Raw genomic sequence first — 16,123 nt, forward strand, 5'->3', positions numbered from 1 at the left:
TTGCCAATTGATGCCTCTGGTTCCCTGTTTACAATCTTGTAAGCTCATTTTACTTTGGATATGTCCATAGCTGTTGTTTCTGGGTTGTGTCATCTTCTGTATCAGTGGTGGTTTGTTATTTGCTATTTTGGTTCTCTGTCCAAAGGACTTCCTTTAGCATCTCTTGTAAGGTTGGTCTGGTTTTAAAAAATTTCTTTAGTTTCTGCTTATCTGCAAATCTCCTAATTTCACCATCATATTTGAAGGAAAATTTTGCCGGGTATATAATTCAGCTCTGGTAGCGTAGTGCCTAAGGCACTTGACTGCTAACCAGAAGGCTGGCAGTTCAAATCCAGCAGCCACTCCTCAGAAGAAAGATGGGGCAATCTACTTCCATAGTGATGCTGCCTCAGAAACCCAAGGTGGGGTTGCTATGAGCCGGGTCTGATTCAATGGCACATAACAACAACAACAACAACGTATAATTCTTTGTTGAAAATTTTTCTCTTTCAGGATTTTATATATACCATCCCATTGCCTTCTCGCTTGCATGGTTTCTGCTGAGAAATCAGAGCTTATTCTTTCTGGCTATCCTTTGTAAGTAACTTTTTGTTTTTCATATGCTGCTTTCAGGATTCTGTCTTTTGGTTTTGGTGAGTTTGATGATGATATGTCTTGGTGATTTTCTTTTGGAGTCTATCCTGGTTGGGGTTCATTGGACTTCCTGAATGGATATATTCTCATCTTTCATCATATCAGGGAAGTTCTCCTCCAGAAAATCTTGGACAAGTTTCTCAGTGCTATTATTTTTCTCTTCCTCTTCTGGAATTCCAGTGACACCTATGTTATTCCTTCTGATGGTATCCTACATGAATGTTAAGCTTTCTTCATTTTGTTCTGATTTTTTTTCTGGTTGATCCCTTTCCAAAGAAGTATTCAGGTATTTGTTTTTAGTCTCATTAATTCTATCTTCCACTGCATCAGTTCTTCTCCTTTACCCCTCCAATATGTTATAAATTTCTGACAATTTAGTATTAATCTTCTGGATTTCTATTTGTAGATTTAGAATCATTTCTAATTTTTATTTATTTTGTCATTTTCTTCTTGTATTTTCTTCCAAAATTCTTCTAGGGTTTTTTCTGTGTTTTCTTTAGTCTGTCTCTCAATCCTTTGAAGATACCTAAATATCATTCTTTAGAATTCTTTATCAGAGAGTTCCAATGCTGCTTCTTCCTCAGGGATGTGTTCTGGATCTGTATCCTGTTCTCTTGATTCTACCACTTAATCTTGCTTTTTAGGTGGACTGTGATGGTCTGTTGTCTTCGAGACATCATGGCATTATTTTATTAAGATCTCTGTTAACTGCTTGTGAAGAGCAGCCAAGTGTGATTCAGGCTCTTCTTGGTGGTTTTTTATTGTTGGCTCATTGATGGAGAAGGAGGTGGTGGCTCTAGTGAAGTTGCAGGAGGTGTGGGTGTAGTTGTGTCTTAAGGAGACTGTTGCTGTCTCTCACTCAATTAGACAAAAATTACAACTGAATAACCATCAAAAAACTAAAAGCACATGAACAAAAAATACACCATGTAATCACACAGGAACAGTAATCAAAAAGGGAAAAATAAGAAGAAAAAAACAAGAAAACCTACAATACCTGGGTATAGGGCAATAAGAGAAAAAAGGTAGAGAAGGAATGAAGAAAAAAATGGGAAAAATGCAAAAAGAAAAACAAGGAATAGGGTTAACCATGAGAAAAAAAAGAAAAAAGAAAACAAAATTGCAACCATGTACAGAGAAAAGAAAAAGAGCTGAAAATAGGACCTAGGAGGAGAAGAATAAAGAATAATAGTAAAAAGGACAAATGTATTTATAATAATAGTAGTTGTAAAACAGACAAAACAAGCAAACTAAAACCAGAAAATAGAAAGAGAAAAAAAAAAAAAAAAAGAAAAGAAAAAGAAAAAATTTGGGGAGGGTAGGGCAGGACACCCAGGCTCCGCCTGAGCACACAGACTGGGATGGGGTTCCTGTGGGCCCAGAAGGTGGGTGGGAGTGAGGGGTAGCCGCACCTCTGTTCACCAAGGGGTGTGGGGTATAAGAGTAACAAGGGGAGTGTCGCACCTTTTCAGTTGTCCAGGTCTGGAGTGTCCTTGGGGCTACTGGCAAGCAGAACCTGTTCTTAAGCCCCTGGAATTTGGGAGAGTGCTGTCTCTTTAAATATCCAAAATGGCCAAGCCAGTTGTAAACATTCAAAATGGCAGCGCCCACTGGACAGGCAAGAGTCCACAGCTCAGCCCGCCTTTCTCTTCGCTGGTGCTTCGTGTTTTATTCCCCAGCCACCAGAGCAGTCCTCTGTGAAGTCCCTGGCTAGCAGGGCTGATTTTTAGGTTAATTCTTAGGTCCTACCACCCCTCAGGAATCTCCAAGCTGTCTGTGTCATGTCGTCAGGCTTGCTCAGGATCGCTGCCAGACCACAGCTCCATGTATCTCTTTTTTTGGTATTTTCATGCAAATTCTTCTGCTAGTTGGTGTTTAGTCCACTTCTATATCTTTCCCTTCAAGGCTCAGGGGTCCAGGATTATCCTCTCTGTCTGTGTTAATTGGTTCCCCTTTTCTTTATTGAAGAGGGTCTGTGCAGTCTTTCTCCCTATTTCACCATCTTCGGGACATCCCCATATAGATACTTCTTAAAAAAGCATTATGCTCAAGGCAGACAGTTTTTACTAGTTAAGCTAAACTATTGTTTGGTTTTAAGAAAACTTTAGGGAATATTTTTGGTTTAAGGTTTAAAGACTTCTCAGGGCAATAGTTTCAGGGATTCATCCAATCTTCATGTCTCCAGAAAGTCTGGAACCAGAAGAATTTGAAATTCTGTTCTGCATATTCCCCTTTTGATCAGGATTCTTCTATGGCATCTTTGATCAAAATGTTCAGTGATGGTAGCCAGTTCCTCTGGTCTCATGGCAAAGGAGGGAGTTATTCATAGAGTCAATTAACTACACATGCCATATCCTCCTTCCATTCCTGATGCTCCTTCTTTCTCTGTTGCTCCAGGTGAACAGTTGTGCCTTAGATGGCTGCTTGCAAGACTTTAAGATCTCAGGCACTACACAATTAATTAAGAAGTTGAACGGAAGTACCAAACATGTTATTAGGCCAACTAACTCAGCTATCCCATGAAACCATGACCCTAGACCTCCAAATCAAGAGACTAAATCCCATGAGGTTTTTGGTTGTACATAAACAGACTCAGCAGCTACTTTTTTTTTTTTTTTGTCATTGTTGTAAATATGTCTATTACATAACATATGCTAGTCTAACTTTTTTACAGGTATACCACTTATTGACAGCCATTACAATAATCAATTGTGCAACCATACCCTTAATCAGTATGATATTTCCTTCACCGGTAGTCTCCCATTTTCCCCCTCTTTCTTGCCCCTGGTAACCAGTAATAAACTTTGGTCTCTATACATTTGCCTTTCTTATCTTTTTATATAAGTGAGGTCATACAATAATTGTCCTTTTGTAATTCACTTAGGATAATGTCTTCCAGCTCCATCTATATTGTAGCATGTATCAGGATTTCATTTAGGTCTGATAGCGTAGTACCTAAGGCACTTGACTGCTAACCAGAAGGTTGGTGGTTCAAACACACCAGCCACTCCTTGGAAAGAAGATGGGGCAATCTACTTCCATAGTGATACTGCCTCGGAAACCCAAGGAGAGGTCGCTATGAGTCAGGTCTGACTTGACGGCACATAACAGCAACATAACAACATACCACATTTAGTTTATCAATTCATCTACAATGGGCATTATTTTGGTTCTTTAGTGCCACTCTTACAGAAAACACCACAAATAGATGGCTTTAACAAACAAGGATTTATTTTCTTACAGTTTAGGAGGCTAGAAATCTGAGTTCAAAGTGCCAGCTCTAGGGGCTGGGTGAAGGTCCCTTGATCCTGGGCTTCAGCTCTGCTTCTTGCTCCTGGTACTGGAGCTGGAGGCTTCTCTTAACTCAGGCAGATGCTGGCTGCTGAGGTTGACATATCCAAGGTCGACATGTAAAATGGCACAGTCCCAAGGTTATTAAGCAACACAGCAGGCCACTAGTTCAAGTCCAGAAACAGTCTCAAGATCAACAGACAACATGGCAGGCTACTGAGATGCAGACTCAGCCAAATACGGGATCCAGAGGTGCCAAAAGGTAGAGACCTCCCTCAAAACTGCTTCTTATCTACTGCAAGTAGACCACATTGCTAAGGTAGCTACTCAGCTGCTCACAGTAGATGAGTTGATTACCAGTCTCATCATGGGAATCACTACATTCAGCTGCTCAGCCACTCAAAACCAGGCCCAGCCAAGTTGACACATAACCTTAACTACCACAGGCATTTAAATTGTTCCCACCTTTTGGATATCATGAATAATGCTGAAATGAACACTGGTGTCCAAGTCTCTGTTTGAGTCTCTGCTTTCAAGTCTTTTGGGTATATACCTGGAAGTAGAATTGCTTCCACAGAAGAAGGACTGGGTAATCTACTTCTGTAAAGATTTACCACCTCGGAAACCCAACATTTCCACCAGCTATGGGTAAGGGTTTCAATTTCCCCACATCCTTACCAACATTTGTTATATTTTTATTTTTTAATCTTAGCCATCCTGGTGGGACACTCACAGATGTTTATGTGTAATGTTTCCAACCCTCAATGACAAATAAAGATTGGATTTATAATAAAAATAGTGATTGAAAAAGCAATAATAATGAATTAAGAAAAAAAAAAAAAAAGAAAGAAAGAATGGTATGAATGAGGTATGAGGTACTTGACTGACATCAGAAGCAACTTACAATGGAGTTGCCAGAATAGAACCCTGTCCTTTGTAGGGGAGTTCCTGTACTGCTGTACTATGTTGTCAGTGGTACCTAACTTTCCCAAACTGGAAATATTCTTAATATAAAAAACTATTTATTCTTCCTCTTTCATTTGAGATGATCATTTACTTAAAAAAAATTACCATTAACAGAGATTTTTTATCAAAACCTTTGATTTTTTTTTCTCTGTTTCTAGTTATGCATTTAAAAAGGAACTAGCAACATTTCCAATGATGCAGTTCAAATTGTTGGCCCTACCTGCTCCACCTCATTGGCAGTGTGCTGCATTGCTTCATTATGCTGTTCTTCCAACATCTCCAAGTTTAACTCCTCTAAGAATTCATTCCTTTCATCTTCCAGCCAGGCTTCATCCAGCTGAAAAAGAATACATTAGTACATTATATTATGTTAGTGAGAACTCATGCTAAAATAGAGTAAACTTAAATGGTGATGCCTGACCAGTTCCTTTTATCATAATGATTCTCTTCAGAATCCCAGCCTCCCGTAGCTCACCTCTTAGAAAGAAGAAAAGGTGATAAAAAAAAAAAAAAGACTTTTATGCCTTTTATCCTTTCCTGAAACAGAGCTACAAATTTTCTCTCATAACTGAGTAAATCTCACAGCATAGGACATTACCTTCTTTGAAAATGTATGAAAAGCCTACTGCATGATCCACAGCTGTCACGCTCATTATCTCCCACAGTCCCCATGCTAAAAGAACTGCAATAGTACTAATAGGGCTATGAGACAATTGGTTTTTTGGTTTTTTTTTTCCCTTAACAACAACCCCCAAAGAAACTACACACAAAGTGCCCCTGTACTCTGATACTCCTGCTTTTGTATTTCTAGGCAGATGGCTCCAAAGTTAACAAGATGGCTGCTTTCCACAAGCATCTACAGAGTACTTTATCTAAAAAAGGAAAATACTAAGTTATTATTCTTGAAAAAAAAAAACGAGCAGGATATGCTATGCTATATCTATTTTGATTCATTTTTCAGGGCCAATTCCATGGAAAATTGATAGAGCAGATGTGGTGGTTAAAGGTGGTGAAGCTGTGTCTATAGCATGCAGGGTTTTGTTTATGGGTACTGAATACAAGTATTATAGTGGAAGTCTTACACAAATTAAACTGAACAAATCCCTTTGGCTTCTTAATACAATGTGAAGAAGAAAACTGGTGGTTACCTTGCTAATATGATCAGTGTTGACAGTCAATATAGATAATTTGCCTCAAAGTAGATTTTTGTAGCTGGGTGACATAAATTGGCTGTGTATGATGATTAAATTAACTGGATTATTGTCAAAATTCTGCTTTACTCTGCTACAAAGAAACGGCAGCTTCTGGGGAGCCAAAATTGACTGTAATTTGTTTTTACCACCAAACAAACTTGCAAAATAAGCTTTTAAAAATAACTGGATTTTTAAAACTTAAAAACAAACAAATACAAAAGAAGGGTATTCAATTGTACTTGAACAAGCATTAGCATAAATATATTCATTAATATAAAGGCAAATCATAGCTTTCTTGATAACTAATCCAGGCCATCTAGAACTTAAATTATCTCAAAACCATCTGGGGCCAAAAACATGGACACATTTATTCACACTCATTTATCTTAATGTGGTCTGAAAAACTGGACTTGGTTCCACCCCACTGACTTTGATATGCAAATGAGCTATGCTAATTAAGCTGAATAAAAATTTAAATTCAGTCCAATTTATAATTGTCCACATTTTACATTCTTTAATCCTTTTTAAGTTTCTTGAAGCTACAAATGATAAATTCCAAAATAAATTATTTAAAGCTGGAAATGTTTACTTTTCATAAATACATCAAGGACTTTTTCTTTAATTAGGTCAGAACAAAATATCTCCTAGCTGTGATACAGTGAATGATGGAACAGAGTCTTTTGAGGTCTAAATGAATGGGGAAATTAATGATTCTCTATAACTCTTTTCTTATTGACTAACTCCACAGACCCCTGAGGTGTCATCTGTAGTCAGTCTATAAGTATTGTGATCAGGCTTTCCTCTAGGTGGGCAATGTATAAGCACAGTGAGGAAGGGAGATTCTTCTTGCTCACTTCCTTCCCCTTTCCACCAAGAGGTACATGCATGGCAGTCTGAGTCTAATGCTGTGGCAGGGATAGACTTGAGCTGAGTTTCAGGAAAGAGAGGACTGTCATTATTATATAGGAGAATCTGTCTTTACCCAAGTGGACTGCACATGACATTTCAGAGAAAAGAACAACCTACACTACCATCTCAAAGTCAGTGACAAGTTCTTATGATAGCTCTCCCTGTCCCAATGGCCCAAGGGGAATGGAACAGAATAGCAATATCTTTAATGGTCTAAGGAAGAAAATGGGCAGAAAATGAAAGAAAGTTGACAGGGAATGAGAGGAATGAGTTATTTAAAAATATTGCACAGATGCACAATACTGCCCCCAGCAACTCTGTAGATCATTCTCAAGAAACTAAAGGATATTGGAAACAAAAAAGGCTAGAAAGAGCACACAAAAAGCATCCATATTCTCCCTGATAAAAGATACAAGTAAAAAAAATAAAATAAAATAAAAATGCAATAATGAGTTAGGTTGAATTTAATATAAAATACAGGTGTTATAAAAACAAGATGTTATTTTATTTTTCATAATTTTTTCACCACTTTATAGAACATACTGCTTAAATTAAAATTTTAAAGTATGATGTTAAAATGCATTTTCTTTCCTGGTTTCTCTAGAAATTTGATTTTCTAAAGGCAATGACATGAAGGATTCAGGGACACAGGGCTAATACAGATCCTTATTCTGACAGACAGGTTGGCATCCTATGGAGACAGATAAGCATCTTTTATCAACTACAAAAGAAAAAAAAAAGCCCGGTTTAAAAGTTCATCCTTGAACTTTACCTCTTTTTTGGGAAAAAGTCAGGAATGTAGCCAGATATTCAAAAATGCCACTAGCTCCACCAAACATCTGTATTCCATCAAAGATTAACAGGATCTGGTCTTATGCCATTAATTTCTATTCTTTCCACAGTCCATTATAGCCTTTATGTGGTATAATTTAAGGAAATACTTTTATTCTTAATTAATGAGGTTGTCTAGCAGTTACATGGAAAGGGCAGAGAAACCACACTATATCATTAAAATGTTTCCTACAACAGAGATGACTACTGTGCTGCATCCTGAGTTCTCTTCAATTTACCATGAATTTCACTAATATGTATTTAGTCCCATTACTAAGTTCTTTTTTTCAAGAAGATGGTATCAGTGAGATTAATCTGAGAGATTTCCAGATAATTAAAGCAATTTCATGTGTATTTTAAAATGTCAATCCCACATAAGCATCCCAGCCAGTTGTGTAAGTTCTCCTTCCCCACCCCTAAGACCTCAGGTGTGTAACTTTACTGTGCCCCAGGCTACAGCAGACTTTATGGGAATCATTTAGAATGGTCAAGGACATAAAGGAAATATATGCGGAAACGGTGATCTTTTATAACCACTATATTCAAGTCTGGATTCAGTCTGACACTGAAATACACTTACTCAATGTAATTTATAGATAATATGTAGTTACTGAGTTTGAAAAATACCAGATCAATAACCTTGGAGACAAATGGCGATATAACCAACTTCACTCAAACTCCTGACAGATGGCTAGAATGGTGACAGTATTATGTCCTTTCTGTACTGTGGTGGGGAATAAAAAGATATAAATGGAAGTACCAATAGTACTTTCCTCCCACCATTACCTCTACTTTACTTTCATGACATCTCCCTCTGTAAAGATATCAAAAAATTCCGTTAGAAGCTATCAGTTTGTTTTGGCCAGACAGGATGTCTGTGTTACACTAAATCTGGAAAAAAAAAAAATCAATTATACATGGAACCACACCATGCTTCATAAGACACTTTACTTGATAGAGTTACCCAAAAAAGATTTAAGTTGAAAAGTAGATATGCTAATGAATGTTTCTGTCATGAGAGATTCTTTCAAGATACCTCAACATGCCAATTAAGTATTTTTAGATGGAAATCAAATGGAAAGACTCATATAGAATTAAACATCACGGAAAGTCAACCATTTTTCACTTGTGAATTCATTTATATAACTGGTAAGGGGAAGGACGGTGGGATAAGATTTTTGTGTGCTTTTGAAAAAATAAGATGTTGAGCTCTCATTCTGTGGAGCAATACATGAGAGATTTTAACTCATAATCTTTTTGATGAGGTTAGTAAATTAGGAAGACTAGTAGTAGTATATTTTGTATACTTGGTTCTATAAGTATCTATGGTACTGATTTGATATAGAATAGCAGATAATGAATGTAAAGTCCAGTCTCAAGACTTCCTCTAGGTTCTGACCTGAATCTCTGGCCTTGCGACAAGCAGCACGATTCTCTTGCACTCATCGCTAGAGAGCAATGCCACGGCTTCTTCTCGATTTTGGACATCTTCACCATTTATCTAGAAAACAAATGAAAGTGGCACATTAGTTTCCATTTCCACAATGCTGCACACAATAAATGGCAAATATCAGCTCATTTATGGTAAATGTATGGACAATGAAACTCACACAATGGGCTCATCTTCAGCCCTTCAGTGGTAAGTGCCTTCACTCAATTACGTGCTTACTGTAAGAGCCATATTGATCCCTGAAGGATGGCGGACATCAGAGGAAGCAGTTATGTTCATAAATGTCCAACCTGTGCCCTGGCAACATACATCTAGCAACACAATTAACCAGCCCCTGACAGGTGACGTTCATCTTTCTCCGCTCAGAGTAATGGAAGTGTCACTCTGAGATAATAGTGCTGGGGGAAGCAGGACTGGCAATACCATAACTGAAATCTGTCTTCCTGTGTGCTTGCTGCGAGCCAATTAGAGAGCTGCAGCATTATCTCTCACCAAGCAATCCTGCTAGGCCACTGCCGACTGTGATTCATTTAATCATTTCATATTTGTGTGTGGGTCTGACTCAGTTCCCCAAACATCACTCTCAGGGTGTCTTTCGTTGCTTAGCTAATCAAAAGAACTTCAGCTCATCAGCAATACCCTCATTAACATGACAATTCCTTTCTAAGATTTATCCTTCTCCCCAAACAATATCTTTTTTTTTTTTTTTAACTTTCCCTTGTGTTTTGGGTGAAAGTTTACAGAGCAAATTCATTTTCCATTCAATAGTTCATACAAAAAATATGGAATGGTTTATGTTTTAAGGTATGCAGGGGCTAGGCTAATCACCTCTGTATTATTCCACTTTTTATTAAATGTGCCACCAAAGCAAGCACCCAAACATCAATATCTTAAGGAGCATCTTTTAAACACATTTAATTTTTTTTTTTTTGTAAATTAAGGTAGAGTAATATTGACTTTAAAAAGATAATGCTAAGTGAAAGAAGCCAGGTTTGAGCATACTGAAAAGTTACCTTTGGCATTTGAAATATACCTTTTTTTCCTTTTTCTAAGTTCTAAGGACAAAGTAGGTAGGATTTCTAAAGTTTATAAGTTAAACTACATTTTCATGTTCAAATGTATTCAACTTTTAGTTCCCATTTTTTTCCTTTGGATATTTAAAAATAATTTTGTTTTCTGGATTTCTCAAATACATAAATAAAGCCAGTGAGCTTTTTGATCCATAACACAGAACCAACAAACGTGGAAGGAAATTTCAACTGAAGAAGTTATTCTGTCTGAAATAAATATTAATTACTTCGATAAACTAAACAGATGGAAAATGTGTTTAAATAATTTTTAAATAATTGATCTAATGCCTTTCATAGGTGCTCTGGTAGCATAGTGCCTAAGACACCTGACCAGAAGGCTGGCGGTTCAAACCCACCAGCCACTCCTCGAAAGGAAGGTTGGGCAGTCTACTTCCACAGTGATACCGTTTCGGAAAACCAAGGAGGGGTCACTATGAGTTGGGTCTGACTTGACCTCACATAACAACAACAACAACAAGAACAATGCCTTTCATTATGGTTTTTTACTTAGAAGTATGAAGTAAACTACTGAGGCTTTCTCCTTGTGGTTCTCGGGGATTGTGGCTGATAAGTGAGGACAAACATAATAATCTGAAAACAAGCCCCAAATTCTCAGCTTTAGACCAAGGATCATTATTTCTAGACTTTCATCACATACTTAGCAAGAGAAAGTCAAACTAGGAGGAAAAAACCCCACAAATACAGCTTGTCTTTTGTTGGTTGATTAAAAAAATATATAGCTTTAGTTTCTCACTTGTATGTTAGACAGGAAATTCTATTTTTACATATTTCATGCACATTTCTTTTTTGCAATTCACAAATAAAATTCATATTAGAAAATGAAAGCCATGATTCTAAAATGGAGAACAATGATTGGAAAGGATATGTGGTATTTGTTCACAAATATATGTGTGAAAAGCTGTGTAAGTCCTGACTTCAAGGCCTTTTTTTTCCTCAAATAAAGATAAATTGCTGGTCATGGATTCCACTACACCTCCCCCACCCCAATTAAATGTAGTTTAAAATAATGACTTGTCAATTTTTACTTTCTTTGAGCTTTGAGAGTTTATGCCCTTCCCATAGTAATTCTTTGTAGTATATCTGCAATTCATCTATTTGTCCATTAATCATGAACCTAATAGTCCATCTTCTTCCTCTATAATAGGTACAGCTCATCCTGAGGGAACTAACTTCAGTGTTGTCACACAGCTTTTCTTCATTTCTTCTATGTTTGAAAGATAATTCTCATATATTTTTTTTTTCCTTTGGTCTCCATGCATATGCATACATCACCATTGTTTCCTCATCTAAATTTTACCTACCATTAATCTAAATACCCCTTCCTCATTCATGTTAGTCTCGTGTTACTATATTATGTTCTCTATATTTTCCACGCACATGTATCCACATTAGTGTGAATGTCTTAGATGAAAAGCTTCCAAAGGACACTGGCTAATTTCATGCAGCTCTATTTGCATGACATGATTCTTAGTACTGAACAGGAGGTAGGTGAACTTCTCTGCATTTACCACTATAAGCCTTTCAGCTCCAAATCGAGACAACTGAAACCAAAGGTCATATATGGGCAGAGAGACAATTAGAACCCAAAACAGATTATATATGAAATATTACATAATTTTTATACATTAATTTAATATCAACTAATAAATTAATAGTGAGTTTTTGCTTACTGTGTCTGTTTTATTATAACTAATCCTACCAATCTTTCTCTTTATGAGAGATTTGTACCCTGGGTAGTACAAATGGTTAATAAACTCAGCTGCTAACAGAAAGGTTGGAGGTTCGAGGTGACCCAGGGGCAGCTCAGAAGAAAGGTGTGATGACTACTTTCAAAAAAATCGGCCACTGTAAACCCTAGGGAGCACAGCTCTATAGTGTCGCATGTGGGATCGCCATTAGTTGGAATCAACTTGAAGGCAATCGTTACTGGTTTCTCTCTTTATAGAATTGCACAGTGCTCAAGAGTATAACCAAGAAGCCACAATGCCTGGGTTCAAGTTGCATTTCCTCAGCTTACTAGTTGGGTGATCTTAGGCACGTTACTTATATCTCTCTGTACATCAATTTCTTTGCCTGTAAAATGCAGAAATTATAGAACCTTTTTCAGAAGGTTATTGTAAGGATTAAAATGAGTTAATATATGTAAAGGACTTACATAAGTACCTGGTCCATAGAAAGTGCTCAGTGTTGGCACATATTACACAGATTACTGTTGATGCTATTGTTGTTATTATCACTATTTTCATCCTCAGTCAAGGAAAGATATATTTCTGCTAAGTAGAATAAATATATTAAAATTCAAGTATAATAATTAAATCCATAGTGGTAAACACATTCTATTTAAAAAGATATCTATCTCACACGTATTCTCTAATTCTTAGAGGCCACCAGGAAACAATACAGTCGTGTTTACTTTTCAGTCCCTTTATGGTTGTTATTCATGCCTCTCATCTGTGAACTCATAATGACTAGAGCTATTATCTCCTGTCCTGGCAATAAGTCCTTCTTTTAGGAGGACAATTCCTATGTTGCAGAAACACTTTTACATTCTGAACCATACATGGAATGAAATGAAGCTGCTGCTGAAATCTGGAGTTAAAATGTAGCTTATTGTTTCTTTTTCAAAATAAGCTTCACTTTACTCTGCAGGTTGGTACATCCTATTGTACTCAGGACATTGGTTTGATACCCAAACTGATAAAGGGGTAAGAAATCCAGCCATGGGTTTCAGCAAAGATGCCTCCCAAGGAAATGAAAAGATTGGAGGAATAGAATCAGATAGAGCTTTCAACATTCTGTTGCTCTAGTTGCTGAATTAATAATGACTTATAGCTACAGAGTTGCTAATGGGAAAGCAACTTCTTGTGCCTGGAGAACACAAGGAGAAGGATCCACCCACATAGGAAGGAGACAGTTGAGTAGTTGTGTCTCCACAACTTAACAGAAGGCCTTCCATCTGATAAAAGGGAAGGAAAGAGAGCCAGGAGAAAGACAACATGTAATTTATGATAAATATAAATAAAACTTTTGCTAGATAATATTGTTTCATTTTCTATACATAACATGTAAAGAGTAGTTTAAAAATGGTTACTGCCTTGCTTTGAAGAGATTTGTGATAATTATCTCAATTATCACAAATAAATCAATAAAATCTCACTTTGGGCTCAATCTCCTTTGTGCGTGTGAATTTATAAAAAATCTCCAAAAGCCTAGAAGTTCAACATAGCCTTTTTTTCCCCCTAAATACAGTATACCAATTTTTAGTTTTCCAATATAGGTAGAGCAGAGGCAGGTCCACAAGTATAATTCATGAAGTATAACCATCTATGGAATTTCTTATGAAAACCCAAATCTTTGGCAAAAGAGAAAAATTTATTTCAAATCTGTTTATATTTATTGTAGCGAGAAAGAATGGAATGGAAAGACACAGAGAGAGAACTGGTAAGAACAGAAACAGGAGGAAAATAGATATGAAAAAGGAAAAAAAGGCCAGGAAGAAATTCTGAGGACCAGTTCATATGTAGGAAAGAGAAAGGAAGAGAGAGCTATTAGAAGTCTTATTGTTTCATTATTTTAGTTCTTACAGGGTTTGGCAGAGAGCAATCCTTAGGAGAAACTCTGGTGATGTAATGGTTAAAGCATCCAGCTGCTAACCAAAAGGTTGGTGGTTCGAACCCAGCACCTGTTCCACGGAGGAAAGATGAAGCAGTCTGCTTCCTTAAAGGTTTACAGCCTTGGAAATCCCATGGGGCTGTTCTACTCTGTCCAAAAAGGTCTTTGTGAGTTGGAATCAACTTGGTGGCAGTGGGTTTTGGTTTAAGCCTTAGGAGGAGTCCTGGGTGGTACAAGTAGTAAACATCCTTGGCTAACTGAAAGGTGAGAAGTTCAATGCTACCCAGACACATGTTGGAAGAAACCCCCTAGTGATCTTTCCCTGTATCAGTCATTGAAAACCCTACAAAGCACAGTTCTATTCTGACACACTTGGTGGGGGGGAGGTGGGTCCATCAACAGTTACAATCAAATTGATGGTAGTTTTTTTCTTTTTTCTTTTTTTTAAATCCTTAAGAATATGACAGATGTTTTGGCTAACAAGAGATTATGCTGTTTATATAGAATATTATACCCCATCATTCCAAAAGGAGAAAATGACAATATGGTACTCTTTCTTTTGGAATGTTTATCAGGTTGTGTTTTTTAATCCTTCCCCTCTAGTTTAGCATTGCCTTGTCTTAGCTCAGTTCTGTAATTTTGTGAGGCTTCTCCAAATAAATTTTTTGGGGCCATATCTGATACCATAAATTCTTGGCAATGACAAAACAAATAGTACTGTCAAGAACTTGCAGACAAAAAAAAAAAAAACACATACATGAAAACTAGAACATGTTCTTATGAAGTTGGTTTGTGGCTTCTCTTCTGTACATTCCCTACTCTACCTCAACTGTGGTGTCAGTGTGTGTGTGTGTGTGTCAGTGTGTGTAGGGATGTCATTAGGTGAGGTCATCTAACAAACCCATGGTGTGTTACATTAAGGAAAATTTAGCGGGGGGAGTTCCAGTAAGATGGCGGAATGGGCAGAAAGACTGCACAGACTCTCTTAAACAAAAAAAAGGGGGAACCAATTAACACAGATACAGAAGATAATCCTGGACCCCTGAACCTTGAAGGGAAGGATATAGAAGTAGACTAAACTCCAACTAACAGAAGAATATGCATGAGAACACCAAAAAAGGAGACATATGGAGCTGTGGTCTGGCAGCGATCCTGATGGCACAGACAGCTTGGATATTGCTGATTGGTGGTAGGACTTAAGAATTAACTTAAAAATCAGCCCTGGTTGCCAGGGACTGCACGAAGGACTGCTCTGGTGGCTGGTGAATAACAGGGAAAGCAGCGAAGAGGAAGGTGGGCTGAGCTGTGGGCTTTTGCCTGTCTGGAGGGTGCAGCCATTTTGAATGTTTACAAGCGGTTTGACAATTTCAGATACTTAAAGTGACAACATTCTCCCTGATTCCAGGGACTTAAGAACAGTCTCCACTTGCTGGGAACCACAGGGAGATTCAGGATGCAGATGACTGGAAAGGGGCGACATTCCCCACGTTATTCGTATACCCTACACCTTCTTGGTGAACAAGGAGGCAGCCATCCCTCACTCCTACCCACCTTCTGGATGGGCAGGAATTCTGTCCCAGTCTGTGTGCTCAGACGGAGCCTGGGTGCCCTGCCCTGATTTTTTTCTTTTTTCTGTTTATTAGTTTTTTTTTTTTTTTTTGTCTGTTTTAAAACTACTACTATTATCATTAGTTTTGTCCTTTTTAATATTATTCTTTGTTCTTCCTCTCCCAGGTTCTAGTTTTCTGCTTTTTTTTTTTTTTTTTCCCTGTTCCTGGTTGCAATTTTTTCTTTCTGTCTTATGGTTAACACTATTCCTTGTTTTTCTTTTCGCATTTTTCTCATTTTATTCTTCATTATTCTCCTTCTCTACCTTTTCTCTCTTATTGCCCTCTCCCCAGGTATTGCAGTTGTTTTTTTTCTTTTTCCCTTCTTTCTTGTTTTGGTTACTGTTCCTATATGATTACATGCTGTGTTTTTTGTCCATTTGCTTTTATTTTTTTGATGGTTATTCAATTGTTATTTTTGTCTAAACAAGTGGAAGATAGCAACAGTCCCCATATAACAGAACTACACCCATACCTCCTGCAGTTTCACTTACTGACTGAGAGACACCACTTCCTTCTCCACCAATGGGCCAATGATAA

The 16,123-nt window shown here is 37.4% G+C and overlaps 1 protein-coding gene and 1 pseudogene across 1 annotated transcript in view; both read right to left on the minus strand.

Annotated features, from left to right (window-relative positions):
- The window catches only part of PDZRN4 (PDZ domain containing ring finger 4), a 591,189-nt gene that overhangs the window by 8,089 nt on the left and 566,977 nt on the right, over window positions 1-16,123 (minus strand). The window contains exons 8-9 of the mRNA XM_042780539.1: window positions 9,223-9,324; window positions 5,111-5,227 (exon numbers count right to left, since the gene is read on the minus strand). Coding sequence (XP_042636473.1) covers window positions 5,111-5,227; window positions 9,223-9,324 — 219 coding nt within the window. The remainder of the gene's footprint in view (window positions 1-5,110; window positions 5,228-9,222; window positions 9,325-16,123) is intronic.
- LOC122149767 lies at window positions 10,050-10,148 on the minus strand (annotated as a pseudogene).

This window comes from Orycteropus afer, unplaced genomic scaffold, assembly GCF_000298275.1.
Source record: "Orycteropus afer afer isolate SDZICR_OR568_19922 unplaced genomic scaffold, OryAfe1.0 scaffold00045, whole genome shotgun sequence".
NCBI lineage: Eukaryota > Metazoa > Chordata > Mammalia > Tubulidentata > Orycteropodidae > Orycteropus > Orycteropus afer.